The 14,499-nt window shown below is 35.2% G+C and overlaps 1 protein-coding gene and 1 long non-coding RNA gene across 2 annotated transcripts; one reads left to right on the top strand and one right to left on the bottom strand.

Moving 5' to 3' along the window:
• The first annotated feature begins 743 nt into the window (after positions 1-743).
• Positions 744-3,130, top strand: LOC146899014 (uncharacterized). Its single transcript, XR_015023089.1, has 2 exons — positions 744-846; positions 2,513-3,130. It is a non-coding gene; the product is annotated as an uncharacterized LOC146899014 (long non-coding RNA).
• Positions 3,131-6,018: 2,888 nt separating this feature from the next.
• CTC1 (conserved telomere maintenance component 1) lies at positions 6,019-14,473 on the bottom strand. The gene is made up of 16 exons (XM_085733206.1): positions 13,376-14,473; positions 13,123-13,241; positions 12,734-12,808; positions 12,558-12,636; positions 12,398-12,460; positions 12,235-12,312; positions 11,817-12,014; positions 11,505-11,609; positions 11,056-11,328; positions 9,678-10,160; positions 9,000-9,590; positions 8,811-8,902; positions 8,335-8,533; positions 8,138-8,252; positions 6,874-7,139; positions 6,019-6,540 (listed from the first exon to the last, which is right to left on the bottom strand). Exons 1-16 carry the CDS (start codon positions 14,456-14,458, stop codon positions 6,370-6,372), a joined length of 3,990 nt encoding a protein of 1,329 aa, XP_085589332.1. The 5' UTR covers positions 14,459-14,473; the 3' UTR covers positions 6,019-6,369.
• Between the last annotated feature and the right edge of the window lie 26 nt (positions 14,474-14,499).

Raw genomic sequence — 14,499 nt, 5'->3', positions numbered from 1 at the left:
AAACCCTAACCTCATACATTCTTTCAGATCCGAAAGTCGTATTTTAAACTAAAAAAAAAATCCTTTTTTATATGTCCAGTGAAGATCAGATAAATGTTGCGGTGAATCTTTAGGAATTGTGGTTGATGTCACGGTGGTTTATGGTGCTCTAGTGTAGAGGAGAGCAAGCTTCGTCGCCGGAGGAGAATGGAGTTTGCATGCACTTTAGCACTCAAACGCTTAATTCAGTATGTGAAAACTAAAAGCACACATTCGTTAGTGAAATCTTATAAATTAACAAATGCTTATTTATTTGTATAAACTATTTTCATAAGTTTAAAATTAAACCAATCCAAACGGGCTTATATATATATATAACTCCTCGATGCACCGTCAAAATAAATTTCACTAAATACTCGTTTATAATTTTTTTTGGGAGCATTTTTATTTACTTTATTGTTGTTTTAATTTTTATTTTGTACACTGTTTAAATTTTTGTACTCGAACTATCACTTATTGTGATTTTTTGCTTATTGATTAAGGTTAGGGATACATATCTTTTTTGTCCCTACAAAATTTATGTTTTTCAAGTTTGGTTTCTACAAAAAATATCTTCGATGTAAGTTCTTATTTTGCTTTTATAGGGATTATATATAGACTAAAAGCACACATATGTTTTAAAATTACAGGAACTAAAAAATATTTAACTCTAAAAAATATTCTACTATAGACTTTAATATTTTGTTTTATAGTTGGCCTCCTCTTAAAAATTGATCTAGCTTCGCGGCGGCCGCCGTATAGAAGCCCCTTTTGTGAAAACCACTTGGATATTGTGAAAATTATCCAAACTCAGCCATCACTATCCAGGTTTGGTTCTCTTTTTTATTTATTTTTTCACGTTTTTATTTTTTGGCTGTAGTTTGTTAGGGTTGAAAAAGTCGATCCATAGGAGAGATAAGAGGAACCGGTCTTTGCATGTCTCAGTTTTGAAAAATTGGAAAACGAGGCTTTGCCCTTTTAATATATGTCGATGATGGCTATTAGTGAGTATAGGAATAGGAGTGGTTTTCTGACTTAGTGGGAATTGAAAATTAGTCTTAAAATTTAGGTTGGACGTAACTCGACTTCAAAACCCTAGTGCATGAACACACGGAGACGGCTGGCCAAACTTCTTAGAAGGTGAGAGATGGCGAAGGTGAGATGTGGAGGAGGTGAGGTTTGTGCCTTGTGTAGAATGAGAGTGGATAAATATTGACACTCTTGAGCTACTTTATATTCAAATATTTATTAGGGTTTAATTACGAGTATGAAATGATAAAGATGTGTATGAAATGAATGCTTTGTTTTGTGTTGATTGGAAAGGGAAGAAGGGGTAGTGGAATTTATATAGAAGGATAATTATTATGGATGATTTGTACTGATTGTTGGTTTTGAATTCGCTATTGATTTGTGGTTGCACCCTTTAGGGTTTATGACAGTTGTGAACTTGTGACTGATTTATGAGGTCTCTCTGGTTTGCATTAATAGAGTCTGATTTATTTCCTGTATTGTGTTGTTGTGTGTTATTGTGTGACTGAATTTTGAGAACCAATTGGAGAATAATAATCACAATTGAGTTTATTATGTCCGTTACTGTATCTTTGTGCATTTTTTAATTCTATACCTTTGTGTATTGTGTTTTTCGCTTTGGTTCTTGTAGCCTATTGTTCATATGTTAGTTTTATGCTTCACGAATCTTATTCATATGCATTAGTTGATAAAATGGAAAATGAGTGGTGTGGAGGGAGAAAAGGAGACTTAGAATTTAGTTTAAACCTAATTCAACTCCGCAACCCTAGGGCATCTACATGGACATGTGGAGTGTGCCTCCCGAAAATGGGTGGCCCAACTTCTTAGAATTTGAACTGTGCATGATGCAATATTACGAAATTGATTTGTAAGGTGAGAGATCTATCACTATGATTTGCTAGAGATAGTGTGGGTCTAGAGATTGCGAAGGTGATGAGTATGAAGGACGGATACGGACACAGACATGGATACGGACACGGACATCGGACACTGACACGCCGACATGGCTAATAATTTGAAAAAATCTCATAATTCAGTGTAATTACAAGTGTCAATGTCGATGTCGTGTCGTGTGAGTCTCGGACACGACACGTGTCCGACATCGGGACACGCCTAATCCGAAGAGTGTCCGAGCTTCATAGGTGATGAGATGTGGAGGAGGTGAGGGTTGTGTTGTCTGATAATTCTTAGGGGTGGTTGGTACTGATTATTGGTTTTTAGAATTTGCTATTTATGAGTATTCTATGGTTAGTGATTTCATGTTTTTGGTGTTATTCTGTGACTGAATTTTGAGGTCCCATTGGTAGATGGTAATCTGGAATCCTTTTATTTTGCCCATTACAATATCTTTGTATTTTATTTTTTCTGACTTTGGTTCTTATACCTTTTTGCTCACATGTTAGTTTCGTTCTCTAGAATCTTATTACTATGGGTTGAGTTTATATATGGCCCGTCTTCTTTTCAGGAACAATGGGCACCAAAAGAGCCAGCACCACTAATAAGGTCAGTACTTTCCGAGCTGCTGCGCCTGCTGCTGCTTATGTGCCTGCACCTCCTCCTGATGTGCTTGCACTTCCTCCTGTTGACATAGTTTTACGTTTGGCCCGTATCAATGCACGCCAGCAGCGTATCTTTGCACGCCAGGAACGTATCGATGCACGCCAGGAGCGTATTGATGCCAGCCAAGAAGAGCTCTCCCGCCTTATGGCTGGTCAAATCCCCCGACCTACAACTCAGTGATTCGTCATTTTTTAGTTTGTGTGATTTTCAGCGAAGTGTCGTTCTTCTTTTAGATAATGGTTCTAGTTTTTGCTACATGTTAACATTGAGAACAATGTTTGGTTTAAATGTAGGTGGCGTACCAATTAACTCTAAATTTTCCAATTCAGCAGGATATGATCCTAGTTTAAATTTATCATGTTTTCTTGCATTTGTTTTTTCTTAACAACTTGGCTCTAGAAAGTTAGATTTGAGCCTTGTTGACTGGATCTTCGATTAGAATCATATTTTGTTTCTTGGGGAGTGATATCTTGTTAGGACTTCAATAATTCGTATGCATGATTGATTATTTTGGTCGTTTATATATATAGTTGCTTTGATACAATATTTCCCTTGTTGCTAGCTGCCATTGTTTAACCCTCTTGCAAGTATCTGGTTGAATAAACCCACTTGGGTTGGCCTGATGGTATTGACTTGGGACCTGGGAGTGTGCTCCTCCTCGAGGTCTCAGATTCGATTCTTCCTAGCGCCAATTTAGGTGGGCTAATTTAGCTTCTTCAAAAAAAAAAGTATCTGGTTGAATATATTGGTAATTATTCGAAGCATGGTCGATGTATTTAATGGGTAGCTGAATGATTTGTAAATTTTTTCATTTAATATATTTAATGGGTAGCTGAATGATTGTAATTTTTTATTTTATTTATTTTTTCACAAAAGAATGATTTGTGAATGCTACTTATATGGTGATGGGCTGAAATATATAAAAACAAAAAATAATGAAAAGTGAGAAGATTAGAAGGAAACTCAATTCTAGAGTTTGGGTTCCCTTGAACTTGAGAAGATTAGAAAGAACCGCAAATTATTTTGGAGGTGGAAAGAAATCACTCTATTTTATTTGGACTCTTGATTCTCAATCAAGTTCATTGAAAGAAACCAATCAACGATCCTTATAGCACTCTAGCAATCTATGACTCAAATTAACCACAAAGATTCTTAAAAAAAGTGTTTAATCTGAAGAACAAGTGAAGAGAGGTTTGAAGACTCAAGAATGATAGTTGCAATTGATTCAGCAGTTTGGGAGTGATATGAGTATAGCTATATATAGGAATGAGTGGTAAGTGCAAGATTTTAGGCAAAACACAACGTAGTGATTCGAATTAGGTAATGTATGATTCGATTCAGACATGTGTAAATAGACAGATCTGGAGCTATGAATGTTGATACGAATCATAGAACTGTGATTCGATTCAACAAGGCAAAATACAAGACCAGAGAAAACCAATGATACAAATCAAGATATTTTGATTTGATTCACATGTGATACGATTCATAGAAAGATGAATCGAATCAAACTACATGACCAACAAGAACCAATGGCAAATAGAATGATTGATACGATTCAAAATATTATGAATCAAATGAAGAACCTGGAAAAAGGTTTTTGCCACTCAAAAATGAAGATTTTCACACATAGAGACACACTTGATATACAAAATACATATGACACAATGGGACAATGATTGCTAGGTGTTTTAACATGTTCTAGACTTTAACTAAAAACTTATTTAAACATTATCAAAGGAATATATTTAACAAACATTAAGAAAACACAAACCTTACACTATAAGCAACTTCAAATGTGTCATGGAACAAGAAGAAGAGATCTCAAGGGCATGATTGATATGATTTACAACCACCTGAATCGTATCAAATGACTTAAAAACTAGTTTTAACAAAACTTGACTCACAAGAAACTCCTAAACATAATTTTAACATAAGATACTATAATGTAGATAACTTAAGTTCATAGATTGACTAGGGTGTTTTCACAGTTGAGCTAATTAAACATAAAATGTAAACAACATCTAAAATAAAACATCATCAAAACCTAAAGTAAGGAACAACTACAAAACCTAATGACATCACTCCCAACATAAAATATTACTTAAAAACAACTTTCACTGGTGTGTAGATTACCTGAGCTACCTCATTGTTGTTCCAATTTCCTTGGTTCACCTTTCTTGAATAATCTCAAAGTTCATCCTCTTGACATTGATAAGGATTCCCTATGTAATCATTGATAATCTCCCTATCAAAACACACATCTTTGCCTGCTATGTTTGTAGTGTAGCAGAATGGATGTTCATATGTAGGATAGGCATTTGCATAAAATTCCTGAACCATATTGTAGCTTATCTCCTTTGGAGGAGTCACCAGAGTTCCCCAGTTCCTTGAATTGATGATTGCAGCTGCTTGCCTTATTGCTCCATTTGGTTTGAAGACAAAGCTCTTTTCAAAGATCAATCCCCTAGATTCCAGCTTCTTGAAACTACACTGATTCTCCGGACCCTTTAATCTCCTTGAATCAAAGTTGTGCATGTTAAATTGAGATCTCCCTTTACTAGTTGACTCTCTTTCTCGTTTTCCAGAATTCTTTGTCATTGTAGCTTATCTATGTTCTGTAATTTACGTGGAATGTATCTCGCCAAAATAAGAAGTATGAGTTTACAATAGGTCAAATATCATATAGCATCTTTTAAGTTAGATGTTTATAACAAATTAGTCTTTAAGTTTTTTTATTACAAATTGGTCTTTTACACCATAAAATATATGCGTCATTATCCTATTTTCATCAAACGTAATTAAATAATGTTTACGTAGACGTTTAATGTTAAGTACATATGTCCAAATTCATCACTCTTAACTAGGGTTCATAAGTATACTATTCAGCCTTGATTTGAAACAAAATTTATCAATGCAATTCTAATGTCGGTCGTTTATACACTCGCTTCCAACACACCGAGTTAAGACGCCAAGTTGCCTATCATTTTTTATAATTTACTTGTTAACCGGTTGTATGTGTTAACCCACTTTGTTTTTCTTTTCAATTCCAACACAGAAACACCATCTTCTTTCAACTAGTAGATCATGTGTTTACATCACCATTCAAACATAGCTGGTTGCCGGTTTTTTTATTTTTCTTAATTATAGCCACATGGACCAATGGGTGAGGAAGTACCCAAAGCATTTGTTGGAAGTAATCATGTTTGATGTCATAAATAAATATTTTTAGACCTACCACAACAATGTTAGATGATTCATAAGTACTTTTTGATGAAATTGGCTGAAAAAAGGGGATAACAGTATACATATTCTATGACTTATAAACATCTAACTTAAAAGAACACGCGAGGTATTTAGCCTTTACAATAGTACAAATAAAATATTTAAAAAATACTTTACGAAGACAAATACTAAAAATTACTTTCATTTCATTAAAGCCAAAAAAATACTTTTAAATTTGAATGGATAAAATAAAATAAAAATATTACAGAGAGCATAGTCAAAATCCAATAACTAATAGCACTAATAATCCATGTTCTATATGATTTGCATATCCTAATTATAAATGTTAGTTATATTTGAATCTGAATTCACAAAATTATAGACACAATATAGTCAGAACTTCATATACATCACCAGGTGATGCCTCATTTACAAGATGCTACTTTCGATAGTTTTTCCAACTTTAAATTGGCATATAATTTATTCACATAGTGAATGTAGAATCTGATGTTGTCCTTCACAATTTTATCATAGGCACTAACTTTTCAAAAGTTCCTGAAGCATGTTTCTTGCCGCAGCCAGACCACGTGAGCAAGAGACTTCTTTTGCCCATATATTCTGCATGGGTTGCATGTTCACCATATGTGTAAGGTATTCATTCTTCAAATGTACAACTTCCTCTGAATCCATCACACTAGCAACTACATTCTGCGCAGATTAGTTTAAAAACTTTATTTAGCAAAAAAAACATTTAAAAGGGGTCAAATAAAATGACTGAGAAGATGCACGATGGAAAATAGTATGATTTTGTACAATAACAGACAGGGAACAGGCTGCAGGTAATAATCATAGAAAGTCATACCAAATCGGAATACAAAGTATTCCTTATTTATAAACAAATTAAGATTTTTGCTTGAATTTGGCTTGGGAAGATTAAAGTTATATAAAATTGGCAACATATATTATTCTCAACTTTCTATTTTTGTATTTTACAAAAGGTGATAAACTAATACTATTAGTGTCCATGTCTGATAAACTCACCCATGTTCTTCCGACACATGCATTGAAGATTATGTACTTGATGAGGCTTTCGTCGGAACTGTTAAGAGCATCACAAGAAGCATCAGAAACAACAAGATCTTGGTATGGAAAATCAACAAATGATCCACGGTTTTTCACAGTAATTCTCTTGTACTTCTTCAAAATTCTGGCAAAATGATAAGATGTTGTGGGTTCATGTTGAAGTCTTAATAAGGTTGCTGCCCTCTCAGCATTAGCCCAGCAATAACATGATGATGACCCATCATCTGCATGAAACACAATGTTAGGATAGAAGATAAGAATTTAGTCAGAGTAGTTAGTCGATTAGTTCGAGGAAATTAGCATACGTAATAAATAGAACACAAGCACAATGCTTTATTATAGAAGGGGAAACCCTTGGGGAGAGATCTCTTGCCTGTTCTTCACAATTCTTTCAATAAAATTATTCTTTGTTTTCATTCAATTTTTGGTTCATAACACATGAAATACCAAGGAGGATATTATAAAGCAAAATATCCAAAGAAGCTAGCATATGGTAAAGAATCAGAAAGTATAAGATGTGAAAAAAAGTAGAGGTCATCAGATTGCTTTTGGATGTCAAAGACATTGTCCTACGGCCAACTATTGCCTACCAAGTTTTTTAAGAAAACACCCATGTCAACCCAATTTAAAGACAGCTTGTTTGAATTCATGCATGACGATACCTTGGTTATAAAGTAGTGTGCAACTCTAGTTTAACAAGTTCATCTTATCCTGCAAAATTTGCTGCCAAACAAAACACGATTGCCACTTAATTCCAAGATCCATTAGGTCAATTACTATATTATTCATGCAACATGCCCAATTGTGAGGGACATGAGGGGAAATATTGTGTAAAACTCAAGTCCATATTGAGTAGAGATAAGGTCTGAAAGGAGTTTAAAAAGAATGGGCATCCATCAACCTACAAGCTAGTTTTGTGGGGTTGAGTTAGACGCATTCCAAACTGTAGTCAGAAACCTAAGAGTGAAACAAGCTCAACATTAGAACCAAGGCAAGAGACTCAACAATCCAAAAAGTAGATGCAAGTTTTGAGGAACAATTTATTCAAAAAAGGATGTCTACTAAACACTTAGTAGTATCATAATTTCAGAAATTAAACCACATTTGACCTACAGACTACAGTACATACAGGTTCAGAGCATAAAACGCGATTAAGCGTTCTTAGCAGTCTTCCATTTAGTAACATGTTGAGAGAACTTAATTATTAATGCAAATAACTTACCCAACACAAAACAAGCAAGTGGAATGTCCAAAAGAATCCCTTTAGAATTCATTTTTGCTTTTGTATATAAATTCGTAGTCTTCCTCTCTAGAACTAAAACAATAACAGCAACAACCTGATCACCACAAATGGACAAATTAATTTACTTTGACACTTGAGAGCATAAATATCCATAGATGTATAGGGAAAAAAATTACCCTGCATCGAAGCACTATTTGCTTTTGACTCGGACACTGAGGCAACTGGGAAATCAAGCAGGAGAAAGAATCCTGAGACACACTATATGCATCTTTTAGAGGCCTTAAAGTGTGTAACCTGTTACTGCATGGTTTATCATATACTTCTATCGAATTTATTTCGATGAATGACACAGGCAGCAACATAAATTTTTGGGCCCTGCAGAAGAATCAAAATCCAAAATCAAATTTGTTGCAAAAAAATCAAACAATTTATGGTACCGCTGGAAGGATGAGTGCTTCATATACACATGGGAAAATAAAAGGACACAATTGAAATGACAGAACAGAGTAGCAAGTAAAAGTACTCACAACATCATAAATCAGTGAAGAATCATTATTTGAAAATAGTTCACAATTACCAATATTATTCCTCTCCTTAAAAGTGCAGGGGAACAAGATCCAAATTATTTTTGGATAAGGTGTCCTATGCATACCTTGCATCAAGGATCCGATGAAATGTTGCAGTTACACCAGGTCCGAAACCAGTCGGAAAAGCATGTTTACTTATAGAACCAAAAATATTTACCTAATAAGAAGTACACGGCATGATTAAGTTGCAAAACAAAAGTATAGAAAATAAATACATAGAGAATATATAAGATGGCATTGCAGTTACAACTTACAATATTATGATGCACTAAAACATGAATACAGAAACTTCCTTTATCCCCAACAAGGCCTTTCATTTGAAGAGCATCAAGGCTTGCCCCACTTGAGCATGAATTGCAGAAACCGGAGCTGATGTCATGAATGCCAACTACATTTCCCTTGAGAGAAATCAACTTGCCCTCAGGAAACACGCAGTTTGAACTCTGAGGCTCAGAACAAAAATTAGGCCAAGCCACTACAGTCCCAATGTTGAAACAAATATTAGCACTTAGTTCTGATGTTTCAAATTTTTGAATTTGACCATCTTCTGATTCTGTTACATTATCTTCCAGGAGACCTGTAAGGTTGACAGGTAGATAAAGACAAACATCCGAACAGACACTCGAAGAATCATCATTGGAACTCAGCAGTTGCTGTTGAATTTGAACTTTAGGTCGAACCCCATCAATGGCATCATCAGAAATAAAAGCAAGGCTCCATATATGTTTTCCAGAATCAATAAGAAATTTAACAGTACCACTGCTGCCAAAAGCAGCATCATTTGTGGCACTAAAGCAATCTTTTGCATTATGTTCTATGATGTAATAACCACCAATATGCAACAACTGAAAAGAAGTATAAAGTGAATTAATACTCAGGTTCACATCACAAAAGAGAGCACCTAGGTAAGCAAGTTAAAGAGAGAAAATTACCTGATACTTTAAAAAACTATCAGATGAGAACTCAAGCAAAATTTTCCTTGCATTAGATTTTGAATTAAAACGCGTATCTTTACTAGGTGATGTAGAGCGCAACAGAGCCTGGTGAACCACATCCTCATTTTCGAGGCCTCTAAAAGTAACCGTACACGATATATCAGCAGAACTCAAATCCTCCAATTTTTTGTTCTCTTTTGATTCCGTAAATGTATTAGAGCAAGCATTCAGCTCATAAACAGATCTGTGAAACTCATCGTTGGATGTATTTACTGATTTCTTAATAAGTTTCTGCCTCTTGGAGGAAACTCGCTCTTCATTATTATCACTGAAACAAGATTTTGAAAGTTCTATTGCCTTGTCCCCATAAACATTGCCTGGATGTAAAATTTCCGCCTTCCCGTCCAGCAATAAAATGTAAGGCAACAGTATAGCTTCAACAAAAGCACTTGACTTGTTGGAACTCACATTATTAGAATACTGCAATAAGTGAGATAGGGGAATTAGCAGTGCAATTTTTTTAGTACATACTATAAAAGAAAACTAGAACATTGCTGATACTCTATAGCCATAGAACACTTTACAATGGGCACTGCAACTCAATCTAAAGTTATAGAAATAAAAACAATCACATACTTTCTATACTATAAGATTGTTGCAATGGCACATCAACATGTTTTTTAACGGATTTGAAGCAATTCAACAACTCTTCTCACTAGCTATGCCTATTTATGTCTCTAGACATTGATAATATTGCACGGTGAGTTCCTATTTTGTTATTAAATCATATTGTCCGCATAAGGTTTGAATCAGTATGTATGTGTTTGATCCATGTTTCGAGTGAAGCTGATGGACTTTCAATCATGCTTTAATGATAGAGATTTTTAAAAAAAAAAAAAAAATCATATCTGGGCATCCGTCTAACAGCTTATAGTAGGGTTTTATATATTATGGTCATTGACGAATATGATGAATACGGTACTTCATCTTCCTCAACAGGTATCTTATTAACAAGAAATTTAACCCTGTAAGAGTGGATGTTGAAATTATCACAATAAGTTGGGTTAAAGAATCTATTAATTATATACACAGAGCAGCAAAAGCACTTAACATATTATATCCTGCCAGCCAGCCAAATAACAATAAGAGAATTCTTGAGAAACTAAAGCTTGCAGGATATCTATTCTGAGAGGGTTAACACTATCAATTGCGTGGCATTAGTATAAGTTTATATCAGTTCTATTAACTGATCTTAAAATATTTACATCTGCAAATCTTATCTATTTTTGTTTTACTTTGCAACTGCTCAAGTGAAAAAACAAGTAAAATAATTACCAATTGCAATTTTCTGACCAAATATACAGTTGGAACATACCTTTTCTTGCAAAGGAAATTTGTGAGACACTCTAAGCAAATGGTAGGATCCAGATTCAAGCATCTTAGCTTCATTCTTACTATTGATACAAGGGTAAAGAGGAGATTTTCTGCATTTAACATTCTTCCAAAGACAGTAAACAGAAATCGATGTGCTAAATCGTCTTCCCACTTTGGTACAATTAAAGATCATTCTGCATGATAATGATTCACTAAATTCCAACTGATCCACAAGTTCATCAATGCCATCCACAATAACATCGTAGTTTGTCACCTGGAAATCCAAAATAATAGAAGTTGAAATACAAACTTCTGAGGACATATTATAACTTTGTGGGAAAATTATACCATTACCAAAGTCATCTGCGGCCTAAAGAATATGTGAAAATTACTAATAAGGGTTCACAAGATAAAAAGGGAAGGTAATGTGGATGCAAAGAGAAATTTGACCTCAAATATGTCATTGGAATTCCAAGTCAAGGGAAGGTCTGGTATAAGAACATCAATGCCACCAGTAGCATCAACCAGCTGCAGTCTTCTAGTCAATGGATCAATCTGAGTATTTAAAGCAAGATCAGGAGAACTCTAATATATGTAGTACATATGCAAATATTACCTACGATTAATGTTCAAAAAAATGTGCTGCTCCATTTTTAAAAGATCAAAGAAAATATTACAACGTACAAAACAGAACCACTAAAGCCATCGCAAAATGCAGTTTACATTCAAATATTGAGATAAAAGATAAACTAAACTAATAACCTTTAGATATCCATGCAAAACAACGCCTACGTCTTCACTTGAAATCATCTTTCTACCTGATCTGCTATTATATCTGGCTTGACGAGGTAAAATACTGAAATGATTGCCAACAGACAATAATTTACACTGACTTTCTGACATTAGCATTCTTTGTAATGTGTTTATACAGTGATGGATGAAGATAGACATTGTTACTACCTGTAAAAACATCATAGAAGTAATTTAAATGTATATGTATATCCTTCAATGTTTAGTAACAAATAATATCTTCTGCCAGGAAAAGACAAGATAATTTATCAATCCTCCCTACTATGTTCTCACAGGCCCCCAAAAATAATAAATATGTTCCAGTGCAGAATCAAATGTCATACTGTAGCAGAAGCAAATTTAATATAAATAAAAAATACAAGTAAAGTACCAATTTCAGGAAACCGCAATGCATTTCTCTGCCACAGCCATTAAAGTCATGTCTGCACAGCCCCATGAAAGCACCACGCTGCCAAAAGAAAGCATTACAACCAAACTAATGGAGCCAATTTGGTTACTACAAAGTTCTCCCAGCTGCTAATTTATTAACATACCTCAGTTCGAAACACTGAAGTAGGGAACAGCGAACTGGCATACATCTGAGCTAGCCCTTCATTCTGGAAAAACCTTAAAACAACAACTCATAAGAATTGAGATAGAACATAGAGAACCAGCCAAGCTAAGAAATCCTTGAATCCAAAGAAAGTAGATTACATGTTTTGATCCCAAAATCTCTTTGTCAGATAAGCTACCAGCAAACTTTTTACGGAAGTTTGAAATGAGAAGTAATACCCTGCAGAGAAAAATTAATAAAATAAACATTGTAGCATTCTTTGAAACTCTTAAATTCAAAAGTGAATGCTCTAAAAGGAAGACAGACTATTTAATACCAGAGTCTTGCCGAAAATGGTAATGACTGAATGAACTTTTCTAGCATACTTGTAGACTGCAAAACTACATTACACCTGCATTGCTATAATGAATTATCAATTTATCTCTAGAGGATATGCATAGACAACCACACATTTAATAAGTCAAAAATGGAGAGAAATTTCTCCTCCAAGGGTTTTTCCTTCACAATAGTCACTATTCTTTTCACAAATTGTTTACAATGTCAACGTTTACAATGATCAATCGTACCTCTCATTATCCTTGTATTCCACTATTTATACAAACACTTCTCCAACAAAACAAATAACTAACTAATGCGGCCAAATACGAGCATTCATGCAGCGCTAACTCAAACAAAAGCAAGCACAATATAGGTAGCAACACATACACAGTTTCCAGTGGGGAGAACGATTCCACGGTAATGCTAGTCTTGACGCATGCCCCAAGAATAACAACTTTAGTCCACGAAAATTTCGGATCCACAAAATGAACATTTCTCACAGATATCTACACAATACAACCAAGAATTTAATGGTAAAGCTCAAAAGTCTTAAACATCAGCAAAGTATAAAACAATGTCTCATAACAAATTCATCATTGAACATATCACGTCTATTAAACAACAAATTTACTTCACTTACAATGGAGCCAACTCGTAAACCATGCATCAAAGTATGTAGTTGATCAGCTAAAAGAAGCCACACATTATTATCCAACTCCAAAGCCATCCCTTTCATGTAAACACCTCTAATTACACCAGTATAACAACCACACTCACCCTTCCCCTTAATCTCACTCTTCAATCTCGGCCCCAATTTCTCCAAACGCGGACAAACATGCAAAACCGTCGCATCCAAAGTCAAATACATCAAACAAGACTCTTCCTTAGTTATATAAACCAATTTCTTCTTCAAACCCGAAACAACAACACGATTACCAATCAGCTTCGTCATCACAGGTTGAAACGTCGATGCATTGCCACAAAAATACAAAAACTCGATTTTGGTAAAAGAATGACCATCCATATCATCAATTTTAAATGAACCATTCCTCAAATTGTTAACTAAATCCCTAGAACTACATAATCTACACTCACAACACAACAATTGTACTAAAAACCCTAACGTGTTAACCGAAGAACCCAAATTCAAATTGTACTCGAGTTTCGCGCTACTCGCAGGTGTGATGCACGGGACAGTTGAAATAGGAGTAACTGACTCCACCACTCCATGAACACCCCTGAAATACTTACCACCAGTAATGTTATTACTCCCCGGTAAATTTGAAGTAACAGGAAGCGAATCCACGAGATTTGATTCACCGTTGGGATCGGAAAAACACCATTTGATAATCTCCAAGAAACCGGTTTTGCTTCCGTGGTTGCCGGGGTTTTTGAAGGGGATGAAATTCCATGCTGTTATACGGATTTGTTTACCGACAGCAGCGAGGCGGAAGGAGAGGATGTCACAGCAGACGGTGGCGGATGCGTCGGAGAATTTGAAGCAGGAGCAAGGGAAATGGTAGGGAGGTGTGTGGTTGGGTAGGGATAGGGTACCGAGGATGATGGTAGGGCGGTTGAGAGTGGTGAGGATGCGGTGGTTGGAGGTGGGGGTGTGAGATTGTGGAGGAGGGGGTGTGGATAGAAAAGGGAGAGAAGCGGAGGCGGTGAGAGGACGAGAGAGATGAAGAAGATCTGAGAGTGTAATGGTGTTTGGGTGTTCCATCGGGATACGCGCGCCAAGTGTTTGTGAGATTGTTTCTCTTT

This window comes from Medicago sativa, chromosome 8 (assembly GCF_051527215.1).
Source record: "Medicago sativa cultivar Bolivia chromosome 8, Bolivia_mono, whole genome shotgun sequence".
NCBI classification, from domain to species: domain Eukaryota; kingdom Viridiplantae; phylum Streptophyta; class Magnoliopsida; order Fabales; family Fabaceae; genus Medicago; species Medicago sativa.
Note: the sequence above shows the minus strand (reverse complement) of the source record. Positions and strands in the feature narration are given on the sequence as shown.

What these genes read in the sequence shown, in the direction of transcription:
- CTC1 (XM_085733206.1), bottom strand. Translation starts at nt 14,458, where the DNA reads ATGGAACACCCAAACACCATTACACTCTCAGATCTTCTTCATCTCTCT. An exon ending in ACTTGCTTGTTTTGTGTTGG is followed by an intron (nt 7,140 to 8,137) that starts GTAAGTTATTTG and finishes TGTTTCATGCAG; the next exon opens with ATGATGGGTCATCATCATGT. An exon ending in CATGTGTCGGAAGAACATGG is followed by an intron (nt 6,541 to 6,873) that starts GTGAGTTTATCA and finishes TAATCTGCGCAG; the next exon opens with AATGTAGTTGCTAGTGTGAT.